Source organism: Sarcophilus harrisii, chromosome 5, assembly GCF_902635505.1.
Source record: "Sarcophilus harrisii chromosome 5, mSarHar1.11, whole genome shotgun sequence".
In the NCBI taxonomy this organism is placed as follows: domain Eukaryota; kingdom Metazoa; phylum Chordata; class Mammalia; order Dasyuromorphia; family Dasyuridae; genus Sarcophilus; species Sarcophilus harrisii.
This window is the reverse complement of record NC_045430.1, coordinates 239,395,413-239,416,791: the sequence shown is the minus strand read 5'-3', so window position 1 is coordinate 239,416,791 and position 21,379 is coordinate 239,395,413. Positions and strand designations below refer to the sequence as shown.

At 35.0% G+C, this 21,379-nt stretch overlaps 1 protein-coding gene across 5 annotated transcripts in view; it reads left to right on the top strand.

The window, feature by feature from the left end:
• The window catches only part of LOC100914588 (phosphatidylcholine translocator ABCB4), a 106,646-nt gene that overhangs the window by 10,533 nt on the left and 74,734 nt on the right, over window positions 1-21,379 (top strand). For 4 of the 5 annotated variants that reach the window (XR_004229797.1, XM_031939939.1, XM_031939940.1 and 1 more), the window contains exons 3-5: window positions 5,084-5,141; window positions 12,597-12,747; window positions 17,620-17,677. Coding sequence is in view for 4 of the 5 variants with exons in the window: in XM_031939939.1 (XP_031795799.1) it covers window positions 5,084-5,141; window positions 12,597-12,747; window positions 17,620-17,677 (267 nt within the window). In the remaining variant the exon portion in view is untranslated. Of the gene's footprint in view, window positions 1-5,083; window positions 5,142-12,596; window positions 12,748-17,619; window positions 17,678-21,379 lie in introns of those variants that run through there. The other variant, XM_031939942.1, reaches the window with a different exon arrangement.

Below are 21,379 nucleotides of genomic sequence, written 5' to 3'. Positions count from 1 at the left end.
CAAGGTGAGTGCAGCATCCCTATCACCAGCAAAAGGATAAAGTCAGAGATGGACAAAGATAAGATGATTCTTGAGGTCAGGAATTAGAGAAAACCCTAACAATGACGAACAAGGGATTTGCAAAGCTAGTGCATTTGATGTGGAGAAAGTGGGAACAGTTTGGAACCCATATTGGACCAAAATCTTTTTTTAACTGACAGGTCCTGGAAACAAGAAATTGAAGGCAGGAAAGGTTATATTCAAGGTCGGCAGAGTTGAATCAAGACTAGGTGGGTTCCACTTACTTGGGCCTCAGCAAAAAATGATTAATATAATTTAAAGACCAGGAAAAAAATCTGGGAACAGAGAGTAAATTTTTAAAAGCAATAAAACTAGGCAGGACCTGGTGAAGGTGACTCATGCTTTTGTCAAATTATTTGATTTTTTTTTGAAATCTGAGTAAAGTAGAATGAATAGCTCTGTGAATGATGGTTTTTATCTGTAAGAAGGAACTACATTGTCAGACTGAGTTTAACTGATGTCTTGCTCTGAAATCCTCTGTAATCCAGACCAGTTCTCCTTTCTTCACCTTCCTTCACCTTCAATAATAAAAGATATTTTTATGCACCTGCATTCTGCCTGTGTAGGCAAAATGATGGCGACCAGATGTAATATGAAAGGGATCAGGATTTTTATTGAGATCAAGCCCTCAAAAGAACTCATCTCCCCAAAACTGTTAGATAGGACTGAGTAGTTAACTCAAGCAGTGCCAAGAAATGATTTGGGGTACCATATTGAACAGTGTATGCCATTGGGTTCAAATTATGTAATGGTACTATCTTCTAAGATTCTCTAAAGTCTCCAAGAGAAGAACTTTCAATATGATATTGTTGGGTTGTATTATCCTTGCTATGACTACAGTAGTGTTCGATATTAAAAAGTGGTTGGCTAGATGTCAGGAATTTGGTTAATTGGAAAAATTGTTCTTTTGTTTTATAGCTGGACAAGGCCTTAGAGATTATTATCTTGCCCAAATCATTTAAAATTTTTTAAAAATATTAAATATTTTTCTAAACACAGTTAAAAACAATTTTAACATTCATTTTTTCCTTTATTAAAATTTTTATTTTTCAAAACATAATGCATGGACAATTCTTCAACATTAGCCCTTTCAAGGGTCAATGTTGAAAAATTACCCATGCATATGTTTTGTTAATAAAAAGCTATAATAATAAACAAATATATAAACTAGAACAAAAAGTGAAAAAAAATAGCCCTTGTAAAATCTTGGTTTCCAATTTCCCTCCCTTTCCCCCACAACTTTCCCTAGATGGAAATAGTTCAATATATGTTAAACATATATTTAACAATATTAAACAATATAATATATAACATTCATTTTAAAAAAATATATTAAGTTCCAAATTCTCACCCTTCCTTCCTTCTCTCCTCCTTAAGAAGGCAAGCAATTCAATATAGGTAATATATGTACAGTCATATAAAATATACTTTCACATTAGCCATTTTGTGAATGAGAACAGACAAAAATAGCCTTTAAAAAGGGTATTTTTTGATCTATATTCAGGCTCCATCGGTTCTTTCTCAGGAGGTAGAGATCATTTTTCAACATAAGCCCTTCAAAAGTGTCTTAGATCACTGGATTGCCGAGAATAGTTAAGTCATTCACAGATGATCCACCATACAATATTGCTGTTACTATGTACAGTTTTCCTCCTGGTTCTGCTCACTTCACTTTTCATCACTTTCTATCAAGTTCACACAAGTTTACTCACATTTTTCTGAAACCATCCTGCTCCTCATTTCTTAGAGCACAATAGTATTATATCACAGTCATATACCCAACTTGTTTAGCCATTCCCCCCTTGACGGGGCATCCCCACAATTTTCAATTTTTTGATACCACAAAAAGAGCTGCTGTAAATATTTTTGTCGAGATATGTCCCTTTTTTAGTTTTTATGTCTTTGGGATACAGAACTAATAGTGATATTTCTGGGCTGAAGGATATGCACAGTTTTATAGCCCTTTGGGCATAGTTCCAAATTGCTTTCCGGAATCAACTCTGTTTATTTCTGACAGATGAAAAACCTAAGGTACATAGATTTTAAATGTCTTGGCCGAGGTAACATGGGTAGTAAGTAGCAGAAGTGGGAAGGGATCCAAGTGTTTGATTCCAAATACAGTATTGTCTAGTTACCACACTGGTCTTTATTGCTGGAGCTCCAGCATCGCCTTGATTTGTTTTCCATATGAAAGTTGAATCATATTCTTTGGGAGCAACAGTGTCTTTTGGGGAGCTTTGCTTAACTTTGATTAGCTACACTGGAAAATTCAAACTCAATTGGACTACAGAACTCTGCTCTTTCCAGGAATCTCTTGAGAGAAATTTAGGGAAACCTGATTTGAAAATGAATAGAAGCAGCAAGCTTTTGGCCAATGCTATTCTGCTTTAGTAAATGTATTAATTCTAATTTATCAAATATCAATAGAGAAACTATTGGTCAATTTAATAGCTTTTAGCTAAAAGGAATGATTTTCTGGGAAACATATTTTTCAAAACTAAGAGTTTTATTTTGTTTTTCACAGTTGACTTCATAGAACTTCCCTACTTTAAAGCTATTCTGACCACTCTTGCCTACATTGTACTTATTATCTATAAGACTTATTTGGCACCTAAAGCATATGCTGCCAATTATTGCTAATTTATCTTGGGTCAGATTAGAAGCCACCTTCTGATAGAAGCTTCCCCAGAATTGCTCATTTGTTAATACTTTCTCCTTCCTCAGCTTGCCTTTATGTTTATTTATCTGTGTACATACTATAATCTCTCCTTAAATACAGACTGGTTCCTTTAAGGTGTGGTGGATTTAAAAAGTTTTCAAAATATAAGATATTTTCCAGTTATTTTAAGTCTAAAATTCATTTTAATGATACAATCTTTTTTTCCCCTAAATGTCAAGAAAATGCTTTCTTTTATTAGGAGGGATACCAATCAGTTTTGGAGTTTCTTCTTGTTCTGTCATTTTAGTTATATCTGACTTTTCATGACCCCTTTTGGAATATTCTTGGCAAAAATAATGGAGTAATTTGTCAGTTCTTTTCCCCCTGCTCACTTGACAAGTGAGAAAACTGAGGCAAACAGGTTTAAATAACTTGCCCAGGATCACACAACTAATAAATGTCCTAAGCCAGATTTGAAATCAAGAAGATGAGTTTTCCTGACTTTAGGCCTGACACTCCATCCACTGTGCTAACTAGATGACCTCAGGTTTTGAGTTACTGAAACAATAATAAATATTGTTGGGTGGGACCTTCCCATTCAGATATTAGCCTAATCAGTAAAGTAAAATCAGTAAGTGCTGTGCTCGATCTAGGCTGGGTAAATAATAGTCATTAATTAGGAAGCCAGTAGCAAAATGGTAATGTTAAAAAGTTGAGTATCCATATTCTGTGGAGTTAAAGCTCTGGCTACCTATAGAGCACTTTATGTATATTTATTATGGGATCCCTCATACTGAAAATCACAGACTGTAAACTGTTGATCATGATAATTTCCTATGTATAGTTTTAAAAATCATTTTCATGGGAATTTTGGAGGCACTGTAATAAAGTACAAAGAGACCTTTCTGTTTGACCCTGGTCAAGTAACCCAAATGTCCTCTATGTTCCTGACAATTCTCTAAGACTGTAAGTTGCAAAACATTTGTCAATCCATATTAACAGAAGAAGATTCATTACTAGGAATTCACTAAATCCTGTATTTTCCAAATCCTGTATCTTGAGGAGGAAAATCATCTATATATTTTTGTATCTGTCCCTTTTGTATATCAGTTAGTTATCTAAAGATCTTTCATTTAAACATGAAAAGACAATAAGTATGGAAAATTTCCGTTTTTTCATAGCTATTGTTTATTTATGTAGATAGTGAGAGAGGTAATGTAGTAAGTAGAAGGCTGGTATATCCTGCAAACCAATTTGGAACCAAGGTCCCAAAGTCACTAAATTATGCAAACCACCCTTTGACCTAGACATCTCCCACTTCTCCCAGTGGAATGGGCAAATGAGAACAGTTTGTTCCAATAGCCATGAGGGCAGCTGAAGTAGGTGTGGTAGAATGCTCAGAGCTTGGTCAGACATTGAAGATGTCAAGGTCATCCACTGCATCCTGAGCCATTACCAGTCTTCATGAATTTTGTCTTACCCATGTACTTTGATGACTCTGAAAGAAAGAATGAGGCCTATGATTTTGGGCAACTCTGTCTCACATCTAATTCACACGCAAGTCAAGACATCACCCTATGTTGTCATTGGTCCTCTTTGAAAATGAGGGATGAACAATAAGTAACCTTTTGACTTAGCAATGGATTACTAGGTCTGTTTGCCAAAAAGAAAGATAAAAATGAAAGGATCCTTTACACACAAAAATATGTTAGCAATTCTTTTTGTCATGGAAAAGTACTAGAAACTAAAGTGGTACCTATCAATTGATCAGTGACTGAAAAAATGGCATATGAATATAATAGAATACTATTGCATTGTAAGAAATGGTAAATGAGACAATTTCAGAGAAATCTGAGAAGACTTATTTGAACTGATATGGAGCAAAATTAGAACAATTTATAAAGCAATAGCAACATTGTAAAGAAAATCAACTTTGAAAGACTTAAGAATTTTCTTTAATGAAATTAAAATCCTTAAGATTTTAGATTTTAGATGACCATTAATGCTACCCACTTCCTGACAGAGGGGTGATATATTTGTTAACTGAAGAAAAAAAAAGAGAGAACTGATCCTGGAGTTAGGACAACTTCAGTTCAAATCTTATCTCTGAAATATATTCTTTCTGTGACTATCAATGGGCATGTCAGAAACTCTTAGTGCTCCAGTTATCTCTCAATGACCAAAAGGAAATCATGTCTGCCTTCCCCCCAAAATATTTTATGCCTTTGTTATGGCAAATCATAATACCTGAAATATGCATAAGTGATACTTAATAATAACTAATTGTTGATTCATTGGTTTTATCTCATGAAATACATGAAATATTGATAGTACATTTGTAATTCCAACTATTATTTTTTTCAGTAACCGGCAAGAGAGAAAAAAAATGAAGAAAACTCACATGATCAGCCCATTAACATTGGTAAGTTATGGATCATAAGTTATGTAAGTTATATAAAGCTGTCTTTCCATTACAAAAATTATACCAAGGAAGGGGAATGGAAGAAGCATTTAATAAGTGCCTACCATGTGTCAAGAACTGTGTAAAGCACATTGCAGACATTATCTCATTTGCTCTCACAATAACTTTGTGTTGGGTTAAGTCCTAGCATGATCCCCTTCTACATTTCAGGAAACTGAGGCAGACAGAGGTTAAGTGACTCACACCAAACATTTTAAAATACTGCCTGTGTTCAGAGCTCTCTATTAGCGCTTCAGGAAAAAAAAATTATTTTCACTAGACTGTAATATCCTGAGAGAGTTGGACTGGATATTTTCTGAGGTCTAACAGCTCTAAAATCGCTATGATCTTTGAGGCCCTTGCCATAAGATTTCAAATCTGACAGAGAACTTGGAGAAATCTAGTGCAGCCCTCTCAGGATATTATAGTCCAGTGAAGGGAAATGACATGGAAAATTATAATATTCAATATTGAGTGCATTAGAAATGGGCAAAAGACAGCATATTAGCCAGTCAAGTCGAAAGGTAGAAGACATTAACAATTAGATGAAACAGGGAAAGTTTCCTGGAGGAAGTAACAGTTGAAGTGGACTTTAAAAGAGGAATTCAAAAGGGCAGAAGAGTATAATTTCAGGAATCAGTGATAACTAGAACTCAAGCATTGCCCATGACTAGTACTAGGAATAAACAAGGGCATCTGTTCATGGTCCAACATAGTGAAGTGAGAGAGAGAAAAGGGGACAAAAATGGATACTATTTATGTTATTTTGTATACATGCACATGTTTAGTGCTTGAAAACTTTTCTCTTAACAGACATTAAGTGTATGTTTAGTGTCAAGTTATGATCAATAAGGAAGCATTTATTATATGTCAGGCACTGTCCTAAGTGTTGAGGATACAAAGGAAGGAAAAAGGCAGTCCCTGTTCTTAAGGAGCTTACAGTCTAATGGGAGTGACTACATACAAACCAGCTATGAACAAAAAGAGACAGGATAAATTGGAAATAATCTATGAAAGGAAGGCACTAGCATTAAGGGGGATTCGGAAAGACTTTTTATAGAAGGTGAGATTTAGCTGAGACAGACAGGTTAAATGACATGTCCAGGATCCCACAGGTTAGTCATTTAAAACTAGATTTGAACTCAGATTTTCCTGACTACAAGTCCAGCACTCATAAGCTTACGTATACTCAGATATCAGAAATCTGGGAGCCAGAGAAACAGAGTAAGAATTTCAAGCAAGAGGGACAGCCAGTAAAAATATCTGATATTGGGAGGTAGAGGGTTAAAAAATATGTGAGAGTGAATTAGGTGAGAATGAGAATACTGGAAGGGGAGGTGGAATCCAGAGTCCCAAACAGATTTTATATTTGATTCTGGGGGTATAGGGAGTTAATCAGAGAAGGAAGTGGAATGACATCATCAGATCTATGCTTTAGAAAGATAAATGTGACAATTGGGTAGAGGATGGACTGTATGTGTCTGAGCAGTTACATGTTTTATAGTAAAGTATCAGAATGTCTAATGGAGAATAATACAAGGGAGAGGGTCATTTTAAAACCATACCTGATTTACCTGGTCCATGGGAGCTAGCTTGAGATGAAAGAAGCAATACAGAATATTTTGGTATTCTTGGGTTCCTTCAGCAATGGATTTTGTATAGATTCATTCATAATCTCACTTGGTCTCCATTATGACCTGTGGCAACCAACTGATCCATAAGCATTCATTAAGCACCCACCCTGGGCCAGATTTATCTACTAGAGCCAAGTACTGTGCCAGATATTGGAAATGCAAAGATAATAATGAAACAGTCTCTACCCTCAGGAAGATTACATTCTACTAGGGGAACTAACAAGTCTTTCCCTCATCAAATTCCTTAGACCAGGAGTTTCTAACATTTTGGAGGAACCTCTTCTCAGAATAATTTTTAAATGCATAAAATAAAATATATAGTTTGTAAATGAAACACATTATATTGAAACGGTTATTAAAGTATTTTTTAAAAAATAATTTCACAGACTCCAAGGTAAGATCCCTATGTCTGAGTCTCTCATTTGCCCTTATGACATTATAGCTTCTATTATACTTATCTGTTTTTATATTATTTTTTCACTAATGGAATATAAACTTCTTGGAGATATGGACTGTATTATTAATAACAAGAATAATAAAAGCTAGCATTTATATGCCATTTCAAGGCTTGCAAAGTGCTTTACAAATATTATCTCATTTTATCCTCACAGCAACCCCAAGAGGTAGGTGCTATTATCCCATTTAACAAATGAGAAAACCGAGGTAGACAAATTAAGTGACTTGCTTGTCACACAGTTAAGTATCTAAAACTAAATTTAAACTCAGGTTTTTCTGACTGCAAGTCTGGCACTCATAGAATTATATATATCCTTAGCACCTAGCTATGTGCCTTGCACATAATAGTCAGTTAACAAATGCTTGTTGACTTGGATAGAACTAGGGTTAAAAAACTAATCAAATAAGACAGTTTAAATCTCCCCTTATACAGGTGGTTTCTCCCTTGATTTTAGTGTTGTCCTTATAAAATTACCCTCCATTTCCATTGAGTATATCTTGTATGCAGCTAGTTAAGCACATATTGTCTCTTTCATTACAGTGGAAAGCTTCTTGAGGACAGGAAGTACCCTCAATATTTGATACTATGCCCTTAATAAATGCTTGTTGACTTTTGACTGACTATGGATATGCTTAAACCTAATCTATGTGTAAAAATTGGTGATTTATCAGAATGATTTTTAAGTATCAAAGTAGTCTGTAAGCTTACATTATCTTTGGCTTATATTTGGAATTCAATCCTACAAAAATAAATTATCAATAGGATGATTATTACAATCATTATTACTGCCTCTTATTACTTGTGATAGTAAAAAATAGTTTGCTGGATTAGAGGCAGAGGACTCAGGTCTTCCACTGACCACTCATGTGAGCTTGGGCAAGTCATTGACCCCCACCCCAATCTCATTGGTAAAATGTGAGTCTTAAATTACCTAGCTGGAAACACCCAGATGATGCAGAACACTGGTTTTGAAGTCAGAGAGATCTGAATTCAAATTCAGCCTAAGAAACTTATTAGTTTATGATCCTGGCCAAGTCACTTAACCCCTGTCTTGGTTTGGTTAACTATAAAATGGGGATCATAATGGAGTTTATCTCATAAGATTGTTGTCCGATCAAATGAGACAATAGTTGTAAAAGCCCTTGCACATAGTAGGTATTTCCTTCCTTTCTCACTGTCCTCAAAGTTCCTAAAGAGATGCTTTATAAAGAACCAACTCATTTTGGCTTCTATTTCAAAATGCTGAAGACTGCCTTGTATCTGCTTTTACTCTGAAATGAAAATTAATCTTACTTCAGTCACCAAATATTCCCAAAGGACTCATTAGTAGCTCCTGCAACTTTCTCTGCTGTCTTAGTGGAAAAAATAGAGGAGGGGTGGAAGAGGAGAGGTCAAGGACAGTTCTTTTTGAGAAGTCTTTGTTCCCCTTTTTATTAGCATTTTTTTAAATGTAGAGAATCAGCCAAGAAACTAACCTCTGAAGGTTTTTTTTTTTTTTGGTTGTTTTTTTGTTTTTTGTTTTTGCCTGTATCAGGGAATGGAGAATAGGGAAGGAAATCATGAGACTAAGCTCAGTTTAACAGCGAGCAAAGGGAGAAGAGAGACAGATTGAAAACAGCTGTTAATGGCAGTTGACAGGAAATCAAGTGAGGCAATCTGGAGCCTCTAGAAGCACTCAATGGGGGATCTCAGGGACAGAGGAAAGGAGGGAGAGCATTCCAGGCAAGGGGATGGTGCTCAGTACCTGGAGGAACAGCAAATAGGCCAGTGTGGCTAGAATGTAGGGTGTGAGGAGAAAAAGAGAATGGAAGACTGGAAGGGTGGGAAGAAGCCAAGTTGTGAAGTTTAGCTGGCAACATGGTCTAATCGAGGTCAAGGCAAAATGGCCTGTCACTCAGTGTATCATTCTGCCTGCTCAAAGGTCAGATCCTGTGACTTATTCTTAGCAGTTCTCTCTAATCTTTCCAAGTCAGCAACACCTCCAAGAAGTCACAAATATGGGGAAACCTTCCTCCCCCAACCCCACCCTCTCAGGAAAAATGGAGTAAATGCAAGATGAGTTGATTTACAGGGGAAAAGTAAATTCATGGATAATACAGAAGATATATTAAATCCTTATATTGGAAATGTAGCTGACTGCTAGGTAATTTCCACAGATTAAGCTAGTTCTTCTTAGTCTATTTCATTGAACAGTCCCAGATATCCTCATATTTATACCATTGACCCCATTTTCAAATCCAAAATTCAGTAAGACCTCTCATTTTTTTACAAAGGGAAATACAAAAAAGAAGAGCTAATAGGTACAGAAGGAAGTGGGGAAAAGACAAGGGAGGGGAGAAAGAAATAATCATTTAAAAAGATAGTCATAGAAAGATTACAATAGAGATAGGCAGGTGTAGCAAAGAAGGAAAGGATTTCCTTCTGTAAGGACCAGAAGATCCTTGTTGTAACTGAGACCTTAGTAAATTGCTTAGTCTCTGGGGTTGTGGGTGTCAAATGTTATCACCTGTTATCAGTAACCTTTGAAAGTCTCACTTCTTATTGCTTAAGCTTCAGCTGAAGTGCAGGAATGTTAACATCTCAGCCCCCAAGAGAAAGTAGTTTTCAATGCTTTAGCAGAAGTAATATAATCTGGACAGAGTAAAAAGCCTAAATGCTCAATTCAGCTCCTAATCTACAGAGCAAGAGGTTAGATTAAATAGCATAATTATCAGAGAAGTAGCATGTTGCTATGCAGAGAGGCTTGGTCCTTAAAAAGATAGGCTCTGCCCAACCTCTAAAACTCAGTGATTGTGGGAACAAGAATTAGATGGCTATTCACCCACCACTTTGTGGCCTGAGATATATATAACCTTGGACAACTCAATTAAGCATGTTTGCCTCAGTTTCCCCACTTGTAAAAATGAACTAGAGAAAGAAATGGCAAAGCACTCCAGTATCTTTCCCAAGAAAATCCCAAATGGGGTCATGAAGAGACATCCATGACTGGACAATGGAGACCATTTAGTTTCAGTCCCTCATTTTAGAGATGAGAGAATCAAGACCCAGGGAAATTAAAATTAAGTATCAAGGTCACACAGATAGTTTGCCTCAGAAGCGGCTCCTCTGGATTGAAGGGCCACTTATCTTTCTACTGTTTCACATTTTTCTTTTAATACTCTAAGGTACAGATGAGCTTCCACACTGGAAGTTTCCCACAGCAATGAAATCTCAAATTTGGAACTCCTCCCCTACCTCCCTCCTCGACTAAAAAAAAAAAAAACACTGCTTTTTTTTTTTTTTTAATTTAATAGCCTTTTATTTACATGATATATACATGGGTAATTTTACAGCATTAACAATTGCCAAACCTCTTGTTCCAATTTTTCACCTCTTACCTCCCACCCTCCCTAGATGGCAGGATGACCAGTAGATGTTAAATATATTAAAATATAAATTAGATACACAATAAGTATACCCGATCAAAACGTTATTTTGCTGTAGAAAAAGAATCAGACTCTGAAATATTGTACAATTAGCTTGTGAAGGAAATCAAAAATGCAGGTGGGCATAAATATAGGGATTGGGAATTCAATGTAATGGTTTTTAGTCATCTCCCAGAGTTCTTTTTCTGGGCATAGCTAGTTCAGTTCATTACTGCTCCATTAGAAATGATTTGGTTGATCTTGTTGCTGAGGATGGCCTGATCCATCAGAACTGGTCATCATATAGTATTGTTGTTGAAGTATATAATGATCTCCTGGTCCTGCTCATTTCACTCAGCATCAGTTCATGTAAGTCTCTCCAGGCCTTTCTGAAATTATCCTGTTGGTCATTTCTTACAGAATAGTAATATTCCATAATTTTCATATACCACAATTTATTCAACCATTCTCCAACTGATGGACATCCATTCAGTTTCCAGTTTTTAGCCACTACAAAAAGGGCTGCCACAAACATTCGTGCACATACAGGTCCCTTTCCCTTCTTTATAATCTCTTTGGGATATAATCCCAGTAACACTGCTTTTTTAAAGATGTTTAGATAATATAGATTTTTTTAGTTTCATTTTTCCCATCTAGAGCAAATGTAAAAGGACAGATCAGCCTCTCATAGGCTATTTGGGGGCATTATACAATTTGGGGATTTCTGTCCCCTCAAAATTACTCTCACATTTTCTCTAATTATCCAGTTTTATAGCCCTATAGTTAATTACTTGCTCCTACTGGTATTGATAACTGCTTTTCTAACTAGTAATCCCGATTAAAGAAAAATGAAATGCTTGCTGTCTGGGAAGTTCTCATTATTCATTCACCTCTGTATGGATGGCATTAGAGCCTTTTTGTGGCTTCAGCCCCTGTCTGCCCCAGGTTGCCTTCAGCTGCCAATTGCCAGGCAGTCTAAGTGATTTTCCACCCAGCCTAGCTTCTCGAATTACTTGGAGCTCTCAGATGCTCAGATTTCTGTCTAAGACTCTAGTCCTCTGTGGATTCCCTTCCCTATGCAGCTCTGAGTTTCCTTTTATATGGTACAAATATAACTGCAACTCCCACATGCACAGCTTTAAGTCCTACAGAATACTTTCTTTACAACAAAATGATAATTCATGTATTATTGTCCTCACTTTACAGATGAAGGGGAAGAAGGAAGGAAATAATAAGCCTTTATTAACCTCCTACTATGCACCATGCTCAGGCTTTACAAATATTGTCTAATTTGTAAATGAGGAACTTGAGATTTAGAAAGATGAAGGAAGTATGTCTTTTGTCTCACGTGGAACCCCCGATCCAAAACAAAATGTAGGTTTATGCAGAATAGATTCAATCATGGAGGTGTCTTCCAGACAACACTTCTGAGATCATCCCAAACCTAATTTTGGCCATTGAAAGGAGCATATCTCTGATTAGATTAATTAAAAGTAGAATTGGACAACTAGGTGGTACCCTAGTGCAGATAGTGCCAGGCTTGGAGTTGGGAAGACATCTTCCTGAATTCAAATTCAGCCTGATAATTACAAATAATGTGATCCTGGACAACTTAACTCTTTGCCTCAGATTCCTGATCTGTAAAATGAGCTTTGGAGAAGGAAATGGCAAACCAATTCAGTATCCAACAAGAAAAAAGCACTGGAAAGAGAGGATTCCCTCTCATTTGAAATCTCCACCTCAATCTGGATAACTGCTTTTGGCAGCTGTAGAGAGGATTGTTGGCAGGTACTACTTCAAGCAGGTGGCCTCTAAGATCTTTCCCAATTTTAAGATTACATACTTGTGGAAAATGAGACTATTCCATTCTGCAAATTGAATCCTGTTTTGTTTCCTTTCTTCTTCTTTTTTTTTTTTTCAGTTTCGATATTCTGATTGGAAAGATAAATTATTTATGGTGCTGGGCACCATCATGGCCATTGCTCATGGTTCAGGTCTCCCGCTTATGATGATAGTATTTGGAGAAATGACAGATAGCTTTGTAAATACTGCAGGAAACTTTTCTTTTCCAGGTAAGCTTTTTTTTTTTATTTTCTTAGTTCCATTATTCATTTCCTTGATTGAAAGAATAGGTTTTTATTTCTATTGTTACCAAGTTTTTGCAGTGATTTGCCAACTTGGTTTGGCCATATTCCTGGTCTTTCCTAGATTTCACAAGCTTTCAGGAAATACTCTAAATAAAAGGAACTCTATTTTACTTTGATTTAAAAATAAATAAATGGGTTAATGGGTGAGTAAATGAATAAATAAATGTTCATGATACATTTCCTTTGGAGGAGGAAAAATTTTCAGTCTGCCATTTAAGTGGGTCTAAAATGAAAATTTCTGTTTGAGGATAGTGTTTCTATCTTTGTTGTTTTTAACGTGTTCTAAATAATTATATAACATCCTGAACATTTTCAAAATCAAATATTAAATTTTATGATGATGAAAATATTTTTTGCATGACAGAAGTGCTTAGCTTAGTATGGTAATAAAGTATTTTTGTGCCTAGTCCATTTTCAGACTCCACTTTTTTGCTCAATCAAATATATAGAGAAACTTTAAATAGCTCATGAACAGAATCAAAATTAGACTGATTTTCCCTGGACCCTGTTTTACTTAACTACCAAAGTAAATGAGCTGGTTTTATCTCATAGTTTGAATCCCTAAGATAGATGGTCCTTAATATTTTTGTGAGTCTTGAAACTCTTTTTTAGCCTGGTGAAATCTATGCAGCCCTTCTCAGAAAAATGTTATTAGGTACATAAAATAAAATACATAGGATTATAAAATAAACCAATTGTATTGAAATATAGTTATCTAAATATTTTTTAAAAGGAACAAATTCAAAGATCCAGACTAAGAGCTCCTTCCGCAAGGATTATTTTGTTTTGCTTGTTTTTAGTGAGGTTTTAATGTAGTGGATTGTTCTTTAGATTGACCAAATACCATGGTACCAAAGATTCCTGTGCTTTATCCAAACTTTCCTGGGCTTCCATGAAACCACCAAACTTTGTGGGATTCAGTATATTGCAGGGATAGTTGAGTATAAGAAGAAAACACATTGATGGGGAAGATGTAGCTTCCCACCATAAATGATGTTTGGTATTTAATAAGGATTCTGAATGTTCTGCAGGACTTGGCTCACATTTCTGAAGACCTAGTTATCTAAGGACATGCAATGGATGGATTTTTCAATGAGCACAACTTGTTTGCACAGATGTGGTCAACACTGACTCTGTTTAGGAGTGCAGTTTAATTAGCTTTAGAAAATTCAAGCTGTTCAGTGTATAGACATTTTTAAATGTTTTCTAAACTGACATTTCAGTGCATTATGATAGGATTTGTATATCATCATATAAACTAGGTTTAGGAAGAAGACTTGAAATATGTTAGGGAGGCAAGAATCTTTTGTACCAATTATGTTGTCATTTTGTATAGAATATGGCAGCTGAAAACAAAACCAAAATTCCTTCACAAATAGGATCAATGTAAGACAAGAGTTTTAAGGAATAAGCAAAGGAATTTTCCCTTTTTTCAAATTTCCCAAAGGATTGAAATCTAGTTATATTGTTACAAAGAAAATCTCAAAATAAGTGAGTTTCTTCTGTAAAATAACATTCCCTATTTAGAAAAAAGAATTAAGAGAATTTGATCTCTCTCTTTTTCTTTCTCTGTCTTTGTCTCTCTCACACACACTCATCACACACACACACATATATATATATATATAAATATATATAAAACACATACATATATACTTATACAAATACTTATATGCATATATACACATATAATCCCTCTATAATCCTCATATTGGGACTTCAGCATTTTAATGTTTTATTATAGGGACTTAGTGGTCCAAAAGGGTTTGAAACCCAAGAATCAACATGGGTATATCCAAATATTAAGGACCTGTGATTTTGTTGGTTGAGAAACTCCTCTGCCTATGCAGAGTGAAAGCTCTCTATAATGTAGCCTTAGAGAGTTTCCGGAGGCTCAGAGGGATCATGGTAACTTGCTGATGGTTAATCTGCTACTAAATACCAGATGTGGGAGTTCAACTCCAAGGCCAGTACTATGTGTCCTCCACCAAGCAGCTTTGGTTAGAATTTGCTATTTTGTATTTTTATCAGACATTCAGCTACACAAACATCTGAGATGTTTTAATCCAGACCAGCAAAGTGGCTCACTTGTTACTTTTTTTTTTTTTTTAATCAAGTTGCAGACAGTGTAACAAAAGCACAAACACAAATACTTTTGAATGTGGGGAGTAAAAAAGGTAGACTTAGTTGAGCATTCAAAGATGACCACTGTATGTGATTTTGGCCTTGATGAATTCACCTAACCAGCAATTATTTATCATCAAACTGGAATACTTCTACCATATCTGAATATTCAAATTAGTTCAGCTATTTTTCACTAGACTCTGTTTGTGGCATATGGTTAGAGGCAGACTAGTGTAGTAGAAAAAATATTAATCAATAAATCAATAAATATTGATTAAATATCTACAATATTCAAGATACTGTAGTAAGTACCAGATTTAGATTTGGTCCTGAAAAACTTGGGTTTTCTTCTCAGTTTTTTGGTTAATATTTCTTAACCTCTCTGACCCTCAGTTTTTTAAAAGGGAGCTCTTATTGTTGGAATTGGATCTCTATTATTTGGTAGATGGCGGTGATTTGCAATTTGAACAAAATCAAGTAGAGGCCTTTTTCAGGAAGAGCTAATGAGGTTATCATCAATACCAACCGAATGTGGTCTGGGAGAATGTCAATGCAAGTGCTTTCTTGTTTCAACTAGGTCTCACATACATAAAAATTCATGCAGATGTGCCCTTTCTCTGGTTCTGGGCTCTGAGATGCTATATGGACTAGTGTTGGGAATTGGCCCAAAATTCTTTAAATCTTCAAGTTCCTATTTCTAATAGTATCTGATTATAGTCATTACTTATTTAGGCAAGCTCTTATTTTCAATTTAACAAACATGTGATGCCAGCTATATACAGAATACTGTGCTATATACTAGAGGAGAAATTAAGTTGAGATAAAACAATTCTTATGCTCATGGAGTTTACAATCTAATAGCTCTTGTTTATATGGCACTTATATAGAAATATGAAATTGAGGGAGCACTCAGATTTTGAGTCCTATACATAGTGATGATAGTCAAAACCATGTGAGTACATAAGATTATCCAGAAAGAAAAGAAAATTGGAGGAAAGGATGGGCAAAGGCAAATTCCTAGGGGCACTCTCATTAAGGGTTTTCAAAAGATGAGTTAACAAAAGAGACAGAGAAATATAGACTGATAGGAGATGAAACAAGAAAGTTTGATGCCTAAAGTCAAAGAAAGAATGATTTTTCCAGTGTGAGATAGTGGTGACACACTGCAGATTAGCCTGGCAACAGACCTGGCAAAATTAAAGGATTCAATAAATGTTATCCTTATCTCTTCTGGAAAAAATTCATTGTAGTCAGAGAACATGATCTCTGGCATATATGCATATGTTAAAGGGACCAAGGTTGAATTGATCTGTCCAACCAGAATCAAGAGTACAGTATACAGTAAAAGGAAATTGTCCTTTTGTTGCCTTTTCTTCATGTTGTTCAGCATCACTGAAGGGAGGATAATGCTGGAGAAAAGTTTAAATGGGGAAGCACTCCATCTAATGCTTTGGCCTAGGGATAAATATTGGCTTTCTCTCTTTTCCCCTGAATATAAACCATTAACCTATCTGTTGAATAATGATTTAAAAATATAAAACCAGGAAATGTTCTTATTTTAATAAACTCCAGTTTATTTATGTCATCTTCATTTCTGATTTTTTTCTTTTTTCCCTCCACTATGCAGTATAATGAAGAATAAAAAAGAGAGAGAAAATAGTCTAGCAAACCCACCCAACAATAGCCATACCATAAGATACATACCTTAAGAAAATATCATTTTTGCTCATTTTAATAGTTGTGATCTTGTCCCATTTGTATTTTAAATTATACATTTGCTTTGAGGAATAAGTATGAAAAGGAGAACTAGGTTCTGATACCAGGTCTCCTAATTAACTAACTTTAGGTTTATTTCTTAACTTTAAAAAGTTAACAATGGGAAAGTCAAACTTTCTTTACTCCTTTACCTGTAAAATGAAACTGTTGGTTTAGGTATCTGGGATTCACCTATAGTCCTTTCTAATGCTAAGGTTCTGACAAATATATAAAATGGAATTGAAAGTCAGTAGACTTGTGTGCTTTCCAAAGTCATTGCTAAGTTACCTTTGGGTATAGTTCATCTAGCATTGTTGTGCTTCAAATTCTGATGACCTTATCCCTTCTTACTCCACTAGATGTAGTATGGTAGGAGCTACAGATTACCTGGAAAGTGCTTGAAAATCTCCCCCTCCCCATTGCCAAGAAAGCCACTTTTTAATTATAGCAAGGGAGGAATTAAAAATCATTATCTTTTATTTTTGGTAATAGTTCAATTTATTTTTCCCCCAATGTCCATACCTCTCCCATATCCTGAAATGCCTTTGTGATTTTTTTTTTAAAGACAGTTCTAGAGGTCACAAATAAATAGCACAGGAGAATTGAGGAAGGTTTTGTCCTCCCTGTTCTTTGTCTATTGTAACATATTTCCCCAAACCCTTGAGGTCACTTCTTCATGGTGAACTTGTACTTGCAAAGAGAAAACTTCATTTTGCTTAGAGAATATGAACTATAAAATCTTCTAGCTTTTAAGTATTTAAACTCCAAGCAGGTGTTTACTTTGCTTGTTGCTGTTGTATTAAATAGAGAATGGTGTTTACTGTACACACTGATAGCCAGTGATTTTGAAACTATCAATGCCAATTTTTTATAGCTCAAACTTTTAAAAATGTCTTCTGTTAATTTCTTTTTATTTAGTAAATTTTTCTTTGGCGATGTTAAATCCAGCCAGAATTCTGGAGGAAGAAATGACCAGGTAATTGGCTAACATATGTGTATTCAAACTGTACTTATATAAATGTAGTTTCAAGAGAATGAGATATACATGCTATACTTTATCCAAGATGAGACAACATAGAGATTAACAATCAAACCAGCTTGGCTTACTCATGAATTTTATAGTGTTCTAGAAGATTTCTGTGTTAGTCACAGGGAATGTTATAAAAATGAAAGAGAACTATTTCATAATTTATTTAACAATAATCTTTTTTGAAAAAGTAATACCACAAAGTTAGAATCTGTACCTGTTTGAAAATATCATTATTGAGAAATAAGATATTTTATTTGATTTTATTTTATAACACATCTTTAATACTTCCCAAATAGGATTATCAAATCAAAAGAGTTATATACCTTGCATACAGTCGGTACCCAATAAATATTGTTTAATTTAATTTTAACCTTCTTATAGCTACAACTTACTTGGCTAACAATATTTTATTGGACTTAATTTTTTGTAAACATAAATTCTCCTTCAACCTTATGATCTGATTTGCCAAATTAAAAAAATTAAAAATTAAAATAAAAAAAGTTCAGTTTTTCCACTGATTCATTTTAGGACTCTAAAATGGTCTCTCTCTTGGGCCCTCACTCTTATTAATGAAAACATGAATCATTATAAGGAGGAAATGTCATAGAACTTACCCACACATACAGAAAATTATTGTGAGAAATAATCTCTCAATACAATTATGAAATGTTTTTCAAATACACAAACATAGAGATGACAATAAATTATCAATAACAGACTAAATGATATCATTGCTTTGTTGATATCCACTTTCCAGGCAATGAAGAACACCTGCAACTATATATCAGTCATCTTGACTTTACTCCCTCAATTTTCTCACAGGCCAAACTGTCTTGAGTAACAATTGAATTGAAAATTAAATGAAGCATTTATCTAGTTTGAAAATAACTGCCGAAAGATAATTGTATAAAGATATATGCATATATTGGATTTAACATATATTTCTACCATGTTTAACATATATCAGACTACTTGCCATCTAGGGGAGGGGGTGGGGGAAGGGGAGAAATTGGAACACAAGGTTCTACAAAGATTAATGTTGAAGAATTATACATGCATATGTTTTGAAAAATAAAAAGCTTTACAAAAAATGTTTTTAAAAAAGAAAGAAAACAACCTGCTGAATTCAGTCAATAAATATAAAACATTGATTGAATTCATTTGGTTGTTTGCAAATATAGAAATTTCCAGATCCACAGAGAGGTCATTGATTTCCACATTTAAGGACTGGATAGCTTGAGATAGAAGAAGAAGAAGAAGGAGAAGAAGGAGAAGAAGAAGAAGAAGAAGAAGAAGAAGAAGAAGAAGAAGAAGAAGAAGAAGAAGAAGAAGAAGAAGAAGAGGAAGAGGAAGAGGAAGAGGAAGAGGAAGAGGAAGAGGAAGAGGAAGAGGAAGAGGAAGAAAAGAAGAAGAGGAAGAGGAAGAGGAAGAGGAGGAAATAGGAAAGGAAAGGAAGAGGAAAGAAGGAAAGGAAAGGAAGAAAGAGAGAGAAAGGAAGGAAGGAAGGAAGAAAGAAAGAAAAAGAAAAGAAACTGTGCTCCTGTCCCCCAACTGTCCTGAGATTGAGCTTCTTTCTTTTGTGAGGATAACTCTAACCCATAGGACTGCTTTTTAACTCAAGGTGGACTATCTGAGAAATAGGAAAAAAAAAAACTCTTTCAGAGTGGGAACAGTGTGATGCTGCAACAATGATTTTAGCTCTAGTGATGAACAACCTTTTTATCATCTTGGATATGCCATAAAAACATCCTGAGCCTTAGTTTGTACATCTATAAAATAGGGCACCAGAGGATTGGATGTCTTCTGAATTTCTTTCTGACTCCAGATCTGCAATCCCACAGACTCCTGTGGAGTTGGTAATGGAGGAGGGAAAGCATCAAGATTTCTTTGTTTGAAGTATGGTTGGCTCAGGGTGTCAATCCCCTCATGTTAGTGCATTATGGATGGTTATAAAGTATTAAATGAATAAAATAATAGCAAAATAGGAATAAAGTAAAGAGATAAAATAGATTAAATGGGGAGGGAGGGGTAGAGGGGAATCTGACACAATAAAGATCCTGCCAAACTTTTTGTCTAAATTAAAATGTCAAAGTTGTCAGCAAATGCTGTGAATAAACAAGCATTCACTTCCTTCTCAATAGGTGAAAACCTTAAAGGGCAAGGTCAGAGACAGCACTCTTACGTTGGTGGTTATTTCTAAATCCCTAAAGGGATTTTCACCAGAAGCTTGTCCCTCAAGCCAGCAGACATATTTGTTCTGGAAGGAAAAGAGACAAGGTATAATCACCCACGAGTAGTTTGAGCTGATCTTCTAATGAAATCAGTTGCATATAGAACTGAACTCAAGAAAATAACTGTGCTTCTGATTTGTCTTCATAGTTAAGTCTACTAAAGACACAGTCAAAATTTCCATTAAAAACAAAACATTCTACTATGATGCACAAATGTAGGATTGGAATTCATGTAAACATACATGCATACATATAGAAACACACATGCACACACATGCATACATATCACCATGATCCTTAAATTGAATAAATACCAATTAGTTGGTCAAATAATAAATATGCATTGCACACCTACTGTGGGCTGAGTTCTCTGAGGACTTCATAGAGGTATGAGATGTCACCCATAGCCTCAAAAATGTTATGATTAAGTTAAATCTACAGCTTAAGAGATCTATTACATGAACTGATGCTGAGTGAAATGAGCAGGGCCAGGAGATCATTATATACTCCAACAACAATACTATATGATGATCAATTCTGATAAACATGGTCCTCTTCAACAATGAGATGAATCAAATCAGTTCCAATGGAGCAGTAATGAATTGAACCAGCTACACCCAGCAAAAGAACTCTGGGAGATGACTATGAACCACTACATAATATTTTCAATCCCTCTATTTTTGTCCACCTGCATTTTTGATTTCCTTCACAGGCTAATTGTACACTATTTCAAAGTCCAACTCTTCTTATACAGCAAATTAACTGTTTGGACATGTATACTTATATTGTATTTAACTTATACTTTAACATATTTAACATGTATTGGTCAACCTGCCATCTGGGGGAGGGGATGGGGGAAAGGAGGGGAAAAGTTGGAACAAAAGGTTTTGCAACTGTCAATGCTGAAAAATTGCCCATGCTATATCTTGTAAATAAAAAGCTATAATAATAATAAAAAAGAGACAGGGGCCTATGAACAAATAACATTGTTGAAGAATGAAGAAATGATCATGTAGAACAGATAGTGAGTGGCAAAAGAGGAAGTTGGTGAAGAATATTCAAGACAGTATGATGGTAACTAGAGAACTTCTGACCCCATGAGAATTATTGATAAGCAATCTATGCACTTTCTCATTGCAGCCTCATCATGGAAACCTCTAAGTACATATATCCTCCAATCAATAAACAAGCACTTGTAAAAACCTAACTGGTATAAGGCACTAGGGATACAATGACAAAAATTATCCATTTAATTTATGACTTATGTCCTTTTGAGATGGCTGTGCCTATTGATTGTAACTAATCCCAGATATGTGAAAGAAAAGTGAAAAATTCAGTTAATAATCAGGATAATTCCAAATATCATGGACAAATATCTACTGAACTTTTACTGAATTTGTATCAGAATGCTCTGACT